General features: G+C 26.4%; 1 protein-coding gene across 2 annotated transcripts in view; it reads left to right on the top strand.

The window, feature by feature from the left end:
- The window catches only part of beat-IIIc (beaten path IIIc), a 418,441-nt gene extending 403,072 nt beyond the window's left edge, over positions 1-15,369 (top strand). Inside the window, exons 4-7 of one of the 2 annotated variants that reach the window (XM_075297125.1) lie at positions 1,818-1,953; positions 9,195-9,460; positions 13,972-14,107; positions 14,171-15,369. In XM_075297125.1, the coding sequence (XP_075153240.1) occupies positions 1,818-1,953; positions 9,195-9,460; positions 13,972-14,107; positions 14,171-14,940 (1,308 nt within the window). In that variant the 3' untranslated portion in view covers positions 14,941-15,369. Of the gene's footprint in view, positions 1-1,817; positions 1,954-9,194; positions 9,461-13,971 lie in introns of both variants that reach the window. The other variant, XM_075297124.1, reaches the window with a different exon arrangement.
- The last annotated feature ends 352 nt before the right edge of the window (positions 15,370-15,721 follow it).

Here is a 15,721-nt window from a genome sequence, read left to right on the forward strand (position 1 = left end):
ATACAAATAAAATTTTGACAAAAATTTTTTTTGAGAAAATTTTCTATAAAAATAAAATTTTGAGAAAATTTTCTGGAGAAATAAAATTTTCAGAAAATTTTCCATAGCAATACAATTTTGACTAACTTTTCTATAAAAAGAAAATTTTAACAAAATTCTCCATAAAATTGTGACAAAATTTTTTTAAAGAAATACAATTTTGACAAATTTTTCTATAGAAATAATATTTTGAGAAAATTTTCTATAGAAATAAAATTTTGAAAAAATTTTTTATAAAATAAAATTTTAACAAAATTTTCCATAGAAATAAAATTTTGACAAAAAAATTTTTTGAGAAAATTTTCTATAAAAATAAAATTTTGAGAAAATTTTCTATAGAAATAAAATTTTCAGAAAATTTCCCATAGAAATAAAATTTTGGCACAATGTTCTATAGAAATAAAATGTTGACGAAATTTTCCATAGAAATAAAATTTAACAAAATTTAGATAGAAATAAAATTTTGACAAAATGTTCTATAGAAATAAAATTTTGAGGAAATTTTCTATGAAATAATATTTTGAGAAAATTTTCTATAGAAATAAGATTTTGAAAAAAAAAAATTATAAAATAAAATTTTGAGAAAATTTTCCATATAAATATAATTTTGACAAAAAAATTTTTGACAAAAATTTCTATAAAAATAAAATTTTGAGAAAATTTTCAACAGAAATAAAATTTTCAGACAATTTTCCATAGAAATACAATTTTCAATAGAAATAAAATTTTGACAAAATTCTCCATAAAAATAAAATTTTGAGAAAATTTTCTATAAAAATAAAATTTTGTAAAAATTTTCCATAGAAATAAAATATTCAGAAAATTTCCCATAACAATAAAATGTTGACAAAATTTTCTATAGAAATAAAATGTTGACAAAATTTTCTATAGAAATAAAATTTTGACAAAATTTTCTAAAGAAATAGAATTTTGACAAAATTTTCTATAGAAATACAATTTTGAAAAAAAAAGTCTATAGAAATAAAATTTTGATTTTTTTAAGTTTGGTAGATTTGTGGTAAATTTTTCCTAAAATTTTGGTAGATATTTTTGGTACGATTGGCAACCGTGCTTAAAACACATTCTTGTGCCAAATCTAATGTCGATTGGACTAAAACTTTGACCAAGACTTCTTTGATCACAAAAATGTGTTCCCAGACATATGGACTGAGCATTATTGCCAAAGACACCATATATCTATCTCGTGTCCTTCTGGGTGCTGAAAACGTATGTAGGGGTTTCGGAGATATGGCCATGAATCTAAGAAAAATGTAAAAGGCAAGCTTACAATTTTCCAAATTTATTTTTTCTTTTATATGGGAGATTTGGAAAATTAGTATTCTTAGAAAGTGGAGATTTGGAATAACATAATAAATAAAAAAATCAAAATTCATATATATAGATTTTTTAATTTTAAGTAAATTTTAAATTTAATTTCTTCCCATTGTTGAACAAATTGACGATAAAAAATGTCTCCATAAAAATTTAATTGGTAAAGATAATTGATGAAATCTCAATAGTATTTGGACAGCATAAATCTAGAACATAACAAAAAGCAGTTCTTTAGTATTTAACCCATATGGCTGAAACTGGAAAAAATAATGCAATTTAATCAAACCCATTAAATGAAATAGTTGATGGTTATATGAAATTGATTTAATTAATTTACTCCATTGAAACAAAACTTTTTTTTCGGCATCAATTAGATGACCACATGTTAATATGGTTTTTTGTTTGGATTTTCATTTGTTTTCTTTCGCTTTTTTTTGTTATTTCAGGTACACAATTCGACTGATGTCTATGTGACTTTACGTGAAGTTAATTTACAATCAGCAGGACGATTTCGCTGTGAAGTATCGGGTGAAGCACCCTCATTCCAAACTGTCACCGAACATGGTGACATGGTAGTTGTATGTAAGTATCAATTGACTTTTGACATTGCTTTTTTTAGCCACCCCTGCCCCAACCAACGTAAGTAAACAATTAAATGAATGGATAGCCCAAAAACCTTTAATTGATATATGCATGACCACTGAAATAGAAAAAAAGTTTCTATATTTGTTTATATTCAATTCTCCCTATGTGATATGTGACTTTTTTCGAAGGAAATGGTTCACAAAAAAACTCTGTTTATCATAGATGCTTTCAAAAAAAAAAAAAAAAAAAAAACGAGAACAAAAATATCAATATTTCTTTCAAAAAACGAGAACAAAAATATCAATTTTTCTTTTATTAAAAAGTCAACAGATGTGTGTGTTTTTTGTTTTAATTTCCATTATTTGCTCTAGAGCATTGATGGAAATTCATGGAAATCCATGTGCAAAATTTTTGCTAAAACCTGTTGTCGTTTAGTTCTTTTGCTTCTCTCTGAATCTGATTTCCAGGGAAACATACGTTTGAAATCCGAATGTTGAAATTCTGTTATATTAACTAATTTTTTTAAGGTGAATTAAGGACATTTTATGATATAGCTCTAACTCTGAAAAAAGAAAACAATACTGACCTAAAATAGAGGATTTAATTTTTGGACACGTAGATTACACAACACTAAGGACAAATTAGTGCTTTCCGATATCCTTGTCGTGAGGTGAGCAAGGAATCGGGCAGCACTCATTGAAAAGATAATAATTCACCGCATGGGATTGAATAGTTGAAGTGACCGTAAACTATTAGACTGTCACTATACCTACACTAAGGAAAAAATTTCTGTAAAATAATGAAATTTTAATTATAAGAAAGTTTATAATCTTTATTAAAAAATGTCAGTAATTTTTTTATTATTAAAGTTGAGACAGAAATTTTGGAAATTTTGTTCCCGACGTGTCGCTGAACTAAGACAAATTTCCCTTAAAATAAAAAAAAATATTTTTGATTCACAGAAATCATCCTTAGATTAAATGTAGAATTGAATCTTTAGATTTAAGATAAAAACGCTTCAAGTATAGGTTGAGACTTATTTCAATTAAAAAAAAAATTAATTGTTCCAATTAAAAAATTAATTGATGCTATTAATTTTTGTGATTGAGTTTTGTTTCAATTAAAAAATATGTTGAATTAATTTTTTTATTTTTAAAACTCAATGAAAACTTTAATTGAAAAAATTTTTGTGAACATTTTTTCTGTGATGCTGCTCCACACTGTGGAACTGGGTATTGTAAGTTAGTGCATATGTTTGCAACACCCAGAATGAGACGAGATAGACATATGGTGTCTATGGCAATGTTGCTCATGGCGGGTCCCTGAGTCAATATATCCATGAGAAGTTCACCATTGTGATTTTGAAAGTCATTTAAAAATTAAATGATCCAATTAAAAAATTAATTAATACTATTAATTTTTGTGATTGATTTTTGTTTCAATTAAAAATTTTTTTGGTTAATTAAATTTTTAATTGAATATTTTTTAAAACTCAATTCAAACTTTAATTGGAAAATTTTTTGTGAATTTTTTTTATGCTGCTCCACACTGTGGAACTGGGTATTATAAGTTTGTGCATGTGTTTGCAACACCCAGAACGAGACGAGATAGACATATGGTGTCTATGCCAATATTGCTCAAGGCGGGTCCCTGAGTCAATATTTCCATGAGAAGTTCACCATTGTGATATCACAATGGACTGAATAGTCTAAGTGAGTCTGATATATCGGGCTGCCACATAACTTAACCTAACATGTCCATCTGTCAGTCCGTCTGTCTTTGAACACATTTTTGTAATCAAAGTCTAGGTCGCAATAATAGTCAATCGATGTCAAGTTTGGCACAGGTATGTGTTTTGGGTCAAAATGGAACCCTATTGATTTTGGATGAAATCGGTTCATTTTTATATATAACTCCCAAATATATCTTTCGCCCGATATCTACCAATATGGCTCCAGGTTTGCCTGAAAAGGTGGCACAAATATGATACCGATATTTATAATTCTTACGATAACTATGATTACATTTAATTGGTGACCGATTCGAATTACATGAATCTTGGAATTTATTATTCTATTCCTACTACAAGATCAACCACTATTGTCCTTCAATACCTACTAGCACTCTACTTAACTGGATCTCCCTAGTTATAAACCCAGCATATTTTCCCTAACTTTATCCATGATTGAATAAAAATGTCCATTCACAAAAAAATAATTTTCCATTCTACAAAAGTTCAATCAATGCTATGATTGTGTAGGTGTAAGTGTGTGTGTGTGTGTGTGTGTGGGTGTGTTGGTAGCCTCGTAGATCTTATGAAGCATTCAATAAAAACTTTTCTTTTATTTTATCAATCTGCTTTCCATGGGCTTTCAGACTTTTATCAATATGCAACGCAAAACTTTTAAATCTTTCTGGTACCGCTACGATATTGTTTAACTTTTTCCTTGGTCATGCCAACCATGCTAGTGGCTTCAACAAGCAACAATCAACTATAACAACTGAATATCTCATAGGATACAAAAACCTGGTAACTTATGACACACAACTTTAGTCCAAGAGTTGACACTATCAAATATTGCATTTTTGCATGTGTTTGAGTTTTTTATTTGTTTTTTTTTTTCAGTTTTGTTTGCTTCGCATATCCTGCTGAGGCAGTCTGGTAGACTTCAACGTAATAGCATTTGGTGATGAAATGTCACAGACTCTTGCCACATAGATAGTTCATGGCAACAAACAATAGTTCATGTGAAAAAATAAATCTTGGACATAAGGCCTTTTGTGTAAAGAATGAGATATTGTAACAATAAAATAAAGGGTTTATCAATAAGAAGTGCTATTTTGGTATTTAAATTTTTCTTTTTTTAGATAAATGTTAAGTACAGTCTAACCAGGGCTCGGGTTTGAGGGCTCACTTGAGTATTCAAACCATTGCGGAGAATCTCTCTCTTATCAGTGAGTGCTGTTAAATTCTAGGTTTGGATAAGGAACCTGCTTTTTTTAGTGGAGACCGAACCCCATCTCACTTGCTGTGAAACCACTTAGAAAAGCTAGAAATATTGGTCAGGGAGGAATTAAGCAATTATAAACGGATTCAAAAATTTACGCAATTGGTAAAATTCCACCACAAATAGTAGACTTTTTTGTTTCGCAGATTGGTAGAATGCTTGATGTTTGATAGATTTTGCAAAATATTCCCCTAAGAGGTACTTCAATTTCCTATAGCAAAAAAAAAAAAAATTGAAAATTTTCTATAGAAATAAAATTTTGAGAAAAAATTTTCTATAGAAATACAATTTTGAGAAAATTTTGAGAACATTTTCTATACAAAATAAAATTTTGTGAAAAAAATTTCTATATAAATAAAATTTTGAGAAAATTTTCTATAGAAATAAAATTTTGAGAAAATTTTCTATAGAAATAAAATTTTGAGAAAAAATTTTCTATAGAAATAGAATTTTGAGAAATAATTTTGAAAAGAAATAATATTTTGACAAATTTTTCAATAGACAAAAATGTTGGCAAAATTTTCCATAGAAAAAAATTTTGACAAAATTTTCTATAAAAATAAAATTTTGACAAAATGTTCTACAGAAATAAAGTTTTTACAAAATTTCCTATAGAAATCAAATTTTTACAAAATTTTCTACACAAATAAATTGTTGACAAAATTTTCATAGAAATAAAATTTTTACAAAATTTTCTATTGAAATAAAATTGTTGACAAAATTTTCATAGAAAAAAAATTTTGACAAAATTTTCTACAGAAATAAAATTTTCACAAAAAAAATTCTATAGAGAGACAATTTGGCATTTTCTATTGCAATAAAATTTTCACAAAAAATTTATAGAAATAAAATTTTGACAAAATTTTCTTAAGAAATACAATTTTCACAAAATTTTCTATAGAAATAAAATTTTGACAAGATTTTCCATAGAAATAAAATTTTGAAAAAATTTTATATAGAAATAAAATTTTGACAAAATTTTCCATAAAAATAAAATTTTGACAAACTTTTCTGCAGAAATAAACTTTTAACAAAACTTTTCACAAAAATTTTCACAAAATTTTCTATAGAAAAAAAATTGACAATATTTTCCATAGAAATAAAATTTGGACAACATTTTTCATAGAAATCAAATTTGGACAAAATTTTCTTTAGAAAGAAAATTTTGACAAAAATTTCTATAGACAGAAAGTTCTGAGAAAATTTTCTATTGCAATAAAATTTTAACACAATTTACTATAGAAATAAAATTTTGACAAAATTTTCTACAGAAATAAAATTTTCACAAAATTTTCTAAAGAAAGAAAATTTTGACAACATTTTCTATAGAAAAAAATTGACAAAATTTTCTATAGAGGCAAAATTTTGATATAGAGACAAAATCTTTTATAGAAATAAAATCTTAACAAAATTTTTTTAAGAAATACAATTTTCACAAAATTTTCTATAAAAATAAAATTTTTACAGAAGTTTCTATATAAAATTTTTACAAAATTCTCTACACAAATAAATTTTTGACAAAATTTTCATAGACAAAAAAATTCACGAAAAATTTTTCTATCAATTTTGACAACATTTTCTATAGAAAAAAATTTTGACAAAATTTTCTATAGAAGACAAGTTTTGAGAACATTTTCTATAGCAATAAATTTTCAAAAAAAAATGTATATAAATAAAATTTTGACAAAATTTTCTATAGAAAGAAAATTTTGACATTTTCTATAGAAAAAAAATTGAAAAAATTTTCTATAGAAAAAAATTATAGAATTAAAATTTTGATAAAATTTTCTGGAGAAATACAATTTTAACAAATTTTTCTATTGAAATAAATTTTTGACAAAATTTTCCATAGAAATAAAATTTTGACAAAATTTTCTACAGAAATAAGATTTTAACAAAATTTACTATAGAAATAAAATGTTGACAAAGTTTTCTACAGAAATAAAATTTTCACAAAATTTTCTGTAGAAAGAAAATTTTTACAACATGTGCTATAGAAAGAAAGTTTTGCGAAAATTTTCTATGGCAATAAAATTTTAACAAAAAAATTATAGAAATAAAATTTTGACATAATTTTCTATAGAAATAAAATTTTTACAAAATTTTCCATAGAAATAAAATTTTGACAAAATTTTCTATAGAGACAAAATTTTGATACAGAGACAATTTTTTTTTTATAGAAATAAAATTTTGACAAAATGTTCTTAAGAAATACAATTATCACAAACTTTTCTATAGAAATAAAATTTTGACAAAATTTCCCATAGAAATAAAATTTTGACAAAATTTCCCATAGAAATAAAATTTTGACAAAATTTTATATAGAAATAAAATTTTGACAAAATTTCCTATAGAAATAAAATTTTGACAAAATTTTCTACAGAAATAAAATTTTAACAAAATTTACAACAGAAATAAAATTACCACAAAATTTTCTATAGAAAGAAAATTTTGACAACATTTTCCATAGAAAGAAAGTTTTGAGAAAATTTTCTATAGCAATAAAATAAATAAAATTTTCACAAAATTTTCTATAGAAATAAAATGTTGACAAAATTTTCTATAGAAATAAAATTTTAACAAAATTTTCTATAGAAATAAAATTTTAACAAAATTTTATATAGAAATAAAATTTTAACAAAATTTACTATAGAAAGAAAATTTTGACAAAATTTTCTATAGAAAAAAAAAATTGACAAAATTTTCTATAGAAATAAAATTTTGACACATTTTTTACAGAAATAAAATTTTCACAAAATTTTCTATAGAAATAAAATTTTCACAAAATTTTCTATAGAAATAAAATTTTCACAAAATTTTCTATAGAAAGTAAATTTTGACAACATTATCTATAGAAATGAAATTTTTACAAAACTTTCCATAGAAATAAAATTTTCTATAGAAATGAAATTTTGACAAAATTTTTTATAGAAATAAAATTTTGACAAAATTTTTTATAGAGGCAAAATTTTGATATAGAGACAAAATCTTTTATAGAAATAAAATTTTGACAAAATTTTCTCAAGAAATACAAGTTTCACAAAATTTTCTATAGAAATAAAAATTTTACTGAAGTTTCTATAGAAACAAAATATTAAAAAAATTTCTATAGAAATAAAATTTTGAGAAATTTTTTTATAGAAACGAAATTTTGACAAGTGATTTTTCAGAGGTAAAAATTTGTCAAAATTTTTTGTAGAAATAAAATTTTGACAAAATTTGCTACGGAAATAAAATTCTCACAAAATTTTCTATAGAAATAAAATTCTAACAAAATTTTCTATAGAAATAAAATTTTGACAAAGGTGAAGACGAAGATTAAAGAATTGGTTTTATTAAGTTTCAATAACTTGCCAGATACCATTGAACACAAGCCTGACTATACACGTTTTTCATCGTTGGCTAATTCGAATTCTTATGGTATTATTCATTCCAAATTGAAGCATTTTTCACCACCACTCTGCATCATCTTTTCATATAACTAAAATACCTTAAACTTATTTTTTATTTTGGTTTGTGTATTAAAAAAATTATTTTGTTTTAAAACTTTTTTGTTTTAAGACGTTTTTGAATTTTTTCCCAAGTATGTTTGAAACTAAACTAAAGAAAAAATTCTCAGAAATGGTAAGAATGAACTTCAGCGTGATTATATGTAGTTCACTTGTGATTTTATGAAAGTTAATAATTTCATAAATAGTATTAAAAATTCGAAAATGTCCGTAAATTATAAGTATTTTATTAGCGAACTATGGAAATCTTAAAAAACGGGATATTATTTAGTTCAAAGTTGGCACGAGGTATTTCATTATTCCCACCAAACAGTTTATTTTGTTTTTTTTTTTTTTTTGGTTTAAATTTCCAACTTTGTGGTTGGTATTGAATATGGTGATACATTTTTAATCCTTCTTTAATTCACCCTTTGAATGACACGACATCAGCAAACACTTTTCGACACCCATTTGACCAATGCTTTAGGGGTGATGTGCTTTTGTCATGGTTGCATGCATACATGTGGCCTTTATTTGCACTTGATCTAATAACTACGTGTGGTGTAAAAAAAATGAAAACAAAAGTTTTCTAAATCCATTGCAGCAGTATCACTTTAACTATTTCAATACTATTTGAAATATTGCAATGATCTTTTATGTCTCTGTGTTGTTCGTTAAATTAAAGTGGAATTTCTATTATTGGTTTGCAGAAAATTAAATTTCTCATTTTTTTTCTTTTCAGCCCTCCCCGACCAAGGTGCCCCGAAAATTACTGGTGGCCGTCCCCGCTATCAAATTGGTGATACAGTTCGGATAAATTGTACAGCTGGTCGTTCTAAGCCAGCTGTTAAATTGGCTTGGTTTATTAATGGCGAAGCTGCTGAACCCCATCAGGTGCGACGTTATGATACAATTATTTCGGGACGTGATGGTTTAGAGACATCAGTGTTGGGTCTACAATTTCGTGTAGATCAACATCATTTTCGTAATGGTGATATGAAATTGAAGGTGAGTATAGTTTACGGAGATTACATTAAGGCTTTTAAAGGGCAGAGAATGGAGATGTTTTAGTATGGGTTGGCAGATAAATCAGAACTCTTACAAAACATATCCAAAGTCAACGATATCATTCTAGCAGAATTTTAACAGAATGTAAGCGTGATAGCTAAGACAGTAGATATTTGCAAAGATACCGTGTGTCATACCCTTTACAAATTTTTTGAGCTTTCCTTCCGCATCTTCGGCTCGGAATCAATACCAAAATTCTTTAGAGAAGGTCAAAATCTTTGGATCCAAGTAAACTTTTTTCTGAGTGTATGTTAGATAAAAAGGCTGATTAAATTGCTATATAAGGAATATATGATCGGTTTATATACAGGAGTCTATAAATAATTATGAAGCCATAGGGACACAACTACTGTGTAGTTATGGGACATAATATGCTGACATCACATTGCAAAGTTCAACCAGATCGGACGAAATTTCTTCCTCCACGTAGTCAAATCTAGGGACCGTTTTATATGGGGGTTATAGATAATTATGGACCAAAATGGATAAATTTTGAATGGTTACTAAAGGTCATATAATGGTAGTTAGGAGCCATACATAAGGTGGCCGATATGTAATACAACAAAAATGGCGTTATGCTTTCCATTTTTTTGTTATTTTATGTGGATTGCCTTTCCTAGTTTGGGAAATAACATTTTGAGAAAATTTTCTATAGAAATAAAATTTTGAGAAAATTTTCTATAGAAATAAAATTTTGAGAAAACTTTCTATATATTTTCTATTTTTGAGAAAATTTTCTATAGAAATAAAATTTTGACAAAATGTTGTACTAAAATAAAATTTTCTCATAATTTTCCTAAAGAAATAAAATTTTAACAAAATTTTCTACACACGGACGAAATAGACTGTTTTTCATATGTTTGGGTGTAAAAATTATATCTTTGGAACTCAAATTTGTTAACACAATGTTTTTAAGTGCAAGCATATTATGTTCACAAACTAGCATAGTATGTTTGGGACATATATGTTAATATGTTAGAACATATTATGTTTGGGACATAAAATGTTTGTAAATATAATATGCTTAGATGCAAACATATATTAATTTAGAAATAGCCTATAAATATATATGTGTTTAGAAAGAAAATTAGAGAGTATGCTGCAAGTAAAATAATGGATGTAACCAATTGAAGCCTTAAAAATAAAGGGTGGTTAAAATTTCAATGGCCGATGTTGATTTTGAATAAAACACAAACTATTTAGGAAATTATTGTAATTTTATTTTATTATGATATATTGGTATTACTCAATTATGTATGGAATAAAATATCGGCCAAATGGGCGCCGCGACCTCGGTGACACACCTTCATCCGATGGTCCAAATTTTCGATGACGCTGAGGCATAATGGAGGTTCTATGCCGTTAATGTGCCAAATAATCTCATCCTTTAGCTCTTGAATTGTTGCTGGCTTATCGACGTACACCCTTTCTTTCAAATAACCCCAAAGAAAAAAGTCCAACGGTGTCAAGTCACATGATCTTGGCGGCCAATTGACATCGCCATTACGTGAGATAACAGGGCCATTGAATTTGTTGCGCAAAAGAGCCATTGTTTCGTTAGCTGTGGCACCGTCCTGCTGAAACCACATATCGTCCACATCCATATCTTCCAATTCGGGCCATAAAAAGTTCGTTATCATCTCACGATAGCGAACACCATTTACAATAACTGCCTGACCGGCCTCATTTTGGAAAAAATACGGTCCGATGATGCCGCCAGCCCATAAACTGCACCAAACAGTCACTCTTTGTGGATGCATTGGTTTTTCGACAATCACTCTTGGATTCTCATTCGCCCAAATGCGGCAATTCTGTTTATTGACGAATCGACTGAGGTGAAAATGTGCCTCATCACTGAAGATGATTTTCTTCGAAAATTGATCATCCACTGTTGCCATTTCTTGGAACCATTTAACACGTTGTTGGATTGTGTATCTCTCCATGGTTCAAATTGAGTAAGTCTGAAATAGAGAAATGTCAAATAAAATTCGGAAAAAACTTGGCGTTTAGGTTTGGTTCACATTCAACATCGGCCCTTACAATTTAACTACCCTTTATATCCCCACAAAGAAAATTTCATTAAAATTTTTTCTACCAGTGTATGCCCTAAGGTAAAAAAGAATATGTTTGAACAATACAAACAATATTTTGTTTGAATATATGAATACTTGAAGCAAAATGTGTTTGGGTATATGTTACAGAAGCGATTTGTTTTGAGGGTGTAGAAATAAAATGTTCACATAATTTTTCTATAGAAATAAAAATTTTCCATAGAAATACAATTTTTACAAAATTTTCTATAGAAATAAATTTTTGACAAAATTTTCTATAGAAATAAAAATTTTACTAAATATTCTATAAGAATAAAATTTTAACAAAATTTTCTACAAAAATTAAAAATTTTGGCAAAATTTTTTATAGAATTAAAATTTTGACAAAATTTTCTATAGAAATAAAATTTTGACAAAATTTTCTGTAGAAATAAAATTTTGAATTTTCATAGAAATAAAATTTTGAATTTTCTATAGAAATAAAATTTTGAATTTTCTATAGACATAAAATTTTGACAAAATGTTGTACTAAAATAAAATTTTTACAAAATTTTCTATAGAAATAAAATTTTAACAAAATTTTCTATAGAAATAAAATGTTCACAAAATTTTTCTATAGAAATAAAATTTTGACAAAAATTTCCATAGAAATACAATTTTTACAAAATTTTCTATAAAATAAAATTTTGAAACAAATTTCCATAGAAATACAATTTTTACAAAATTTTCTATAGAAATAAAATTTTGAAAACAAATTCCATAGAAATAAAATTTTCACATCATTTATCTAAAGAAAGTTTTGACAAAACTTTCTATAGAAATAAAATTTTGACAAAATTTTCTATAAAAATAAAGTTTTGAGGAAATTTTCTATAGAAATAAAAATTTGAATTTTCTATAGAAATAAAATTATAACCAAATGTTGTACTAAAACAAAATTTTCTATAGAAATAAAATTTTAACAAAATTTTCTACAGAAATAAAATTTTCGCATAATTTCTCTATACAAATAAAATTTTGACAAAATTTTCTATAGACATAAAATTTTGACATAAGTTTCTTAGAAATAACATTTTGACAAAATTTCTACAAAATTTTCAATAGAAATAAAATTTCTACAAAATTGTTAATAGATATTAAATTTTTACAAAATTTTCTACAAAAATAAAATTTTGGCATAATTTTCTATAGAAATAAAATTTTGAGAAAATTTTCTATAGAAATAAAATTTTGAGAAAATTTTCTATAGAAATAAAATTTTGACAAAATTTTCTATAGAAATAAAATTTTGAATTTTCTATAGAAATAAAATTTTGTCAAATACTAGTACTAAAATAAAATTTTTACAAAATTTTCTATAGAAATAAAATTTAAACAAAATTTTCTATAGAAATAAAATGTTCACATAATTTTTCTATAGAAATAAAATTTAGATAAAATTTTCCATAGAAATACAATTTTTACAAAATTTTCTATAGAAATAAAATTTTACAAAGTTATCAAGAGAAATAAAATTTTAACAAAATTTTCTAAAGAAATAAAATTTTCACATAATTTCTCTATAGAAAAAAAATTTTGGCAATATTTTCTATAGAAATAACATTTTGAAAAAATTTCCACAAAATTTTCAATAGAAATAAAATTTCAACAAAATTGTTAATAGATATTAAATGTGGACAAAATTTTCTACAAAAATAAAATTTTGACAAAATTTTCATAGAAATAAAATTTTGCAAAATAAGATTTTTTTAGGTAGTTTTTGGATACAATTTTCTCCCAGTTTTGGTAGATTATTTTTGGCTCGAGTGGCAACCATAGGTGGCAAATTTTCTCTTATCAATAAGGCCGAATAGCGTTTCATATTGCGATGAAACCATTTAGAGACGCTTACCAGCATTACTGAAAAGCAATAATTCACTGCTGAAATTCTTTATGGTATTCGGTCACGACTGGGTCTGAACTCATGACCGTTTGTTTTAAGACACCTTCTAATCGTCAGTTGATACCACAACTCCACCAATTCGTTTGTGGATGAAAACTTTAAGTAAAATTCTTTACACAATCCATGGAGTAGGGTATATAAGATTCGGCCCTACCGAACTTATACCCATCGCATATACTTGTTTACCCTTTTATTAGTTGGTGTTACAAAATAAATTCCCAAAATTAATAAAATAAAGAAAATTTTCCATATGGGGGTAATTTTAAACACCATTATATATTATAGATAAATTAGCTTTAGTGGCACCTTTTCCTATGGTAGTATATGCCTTGTCAATATTTGATGCAACTTGATTCTATATTGAATTTAAATTATAAATAATAACGAATTCTTTAAATATTTTCTCCCTCCCTTTATTAAATTTTCGAATTTGTATTTTTTTCTCTTTAAATTTTCAGTGTGTTGCCTCATTGTCCACCTTCTATTGGCGCAGCAATGAGGAGTCGGTTGAAGGTGACCGCCCACAAAAGGCACCCGTCTTAGAATCCCGTGAGACGGTATATGCCAGCAATTCACGAGCTGATCCCGTCCAAGGTATGTCATTGCGGGAAAGTTTTGTAACCAAAATTTTATCGTTTTTCATTCAACCAAATGCAGCCAATAAAACGGACTCAGCATTGACAACCATAAAACCTTCAACACTCATTTTGCTGATTGTCATGGCTCTAATAACATCAAGTGGTTGCTTTGAACAACTCCATTTGAATGGAGTTGAAGCAATGAAAATGAAACGAACTAGACAAAACTCAACTCGACTAGAGGAAATGAATAAGAAATCAAGTTATGAGGCAACTAAGATAGATAACAAAAAAATAACAGACATACTTGAAATAACGAAAGATCTGGTAGAAGAGGAAGTGGAATATAAAAATGACGATGCGAATGATGATGATGATGATAGAAACAATACTGCCACTGCCACTACTACTTCACAAAAAATTGAAAAAAAGAAAACCCCAAGTAGTAGACTTTCTCAGATACATCAGGCCATTCGAGTTTTATCAAAAGAAATGCATTTTAATAAGGAAACACCCTGTCTGCCAATACAAATGGCAAAATCAACGGCAACCACAACTTCCATGCACCAACACCAGCAACAGCACCAACATCAATGCAGCGACGCATTTAATGTGACAACATCCGTTTCCTCTGTTGAACAAATGTTAGAAAATTCCTGCTGCGCCAAAATGACAAGTCCGACATTGTCCCTGTTATCCTTGCCATCCACAACGTTGTCATCTATCTCGTCATTGCTTTTGTTGGCCGAACAAACATCATCGTCATCATCATTCTGCTCCCCTTCCTCATTGTCGTCGTCGTCATCGTCTTCAGTTGTTGAAGCATGTGAAAGCTTAGCATCAAGGTAGCTATTTAATTAAATTGAATACTACAAAGCCAGCTACGTAGTAGAAAAAAAACAGCAGGATTCAATTTATGTTTGATACTTTAACAAAAAAAAAAAAAACAAAATTGTATTTTTGTATCAATTGATTTTTCTGTTGGTGGGCACCACAACTCACATTCAATGGCATTAAGCAAAGAGTATAGAATTTAGTTATTAGTTCCTTATAATTTTTTTTTAAATGTCTATTTATAATTTCCAAAAAACAAAACAGAAAATCTAACAAAAAAATGATACCAAAAAAAGAAATGTATGTATGCATATATAAAAAAAAATTAAATTTAAAATTAAGTTTGTTTAAAATATAAAAAAAACACACAACAAATGTATATAGACTTTGTTAAATTTTAAGAGTTTTAACATCATCCCCCTAATTCCTTCGAAACAAAAAAAATCCGCCATATTACATATAGAGATACGAAAATGAAAAAATATAAAAAAATATCTACATAGTAAAAAAAATAATTATTTAATTTTAAATAAAATAAAAATAAAGAAATGGTGTATTTTAAGTAATAACTCCTTTTTATGTGTATTTGTGTGAATAACAGTCCCCCCATATATTTACGTGGGGTTTCTATTATTTTTCTTTGTCTCTCTATTGGCCATAAATTAATAAAACAAATATAGCGTGTAAGTAACCTTAGGTAGTCCAAAGAAATCACATGAAATAAAATATATACAGGCGTTACGTCATAAAAATCTATGCCAGAAAAAAGTGTAAATTTTATTATAAAAAATAAAAA

This window comes from Haematobia irritans, chromosome 2 (assembly GCF_050003625.1).
Source record: "Haematobia irritans isolate KBUSLIRL chromosome 2, ASM5000362v1, whole genome shotgun sequence".
Classification (NCBI taxonomy): Eukaryota; Metazoa; Arthropoda; class Insecta; order Diptera; family Muscidae; genus Haematobia; species Haematobia irritans.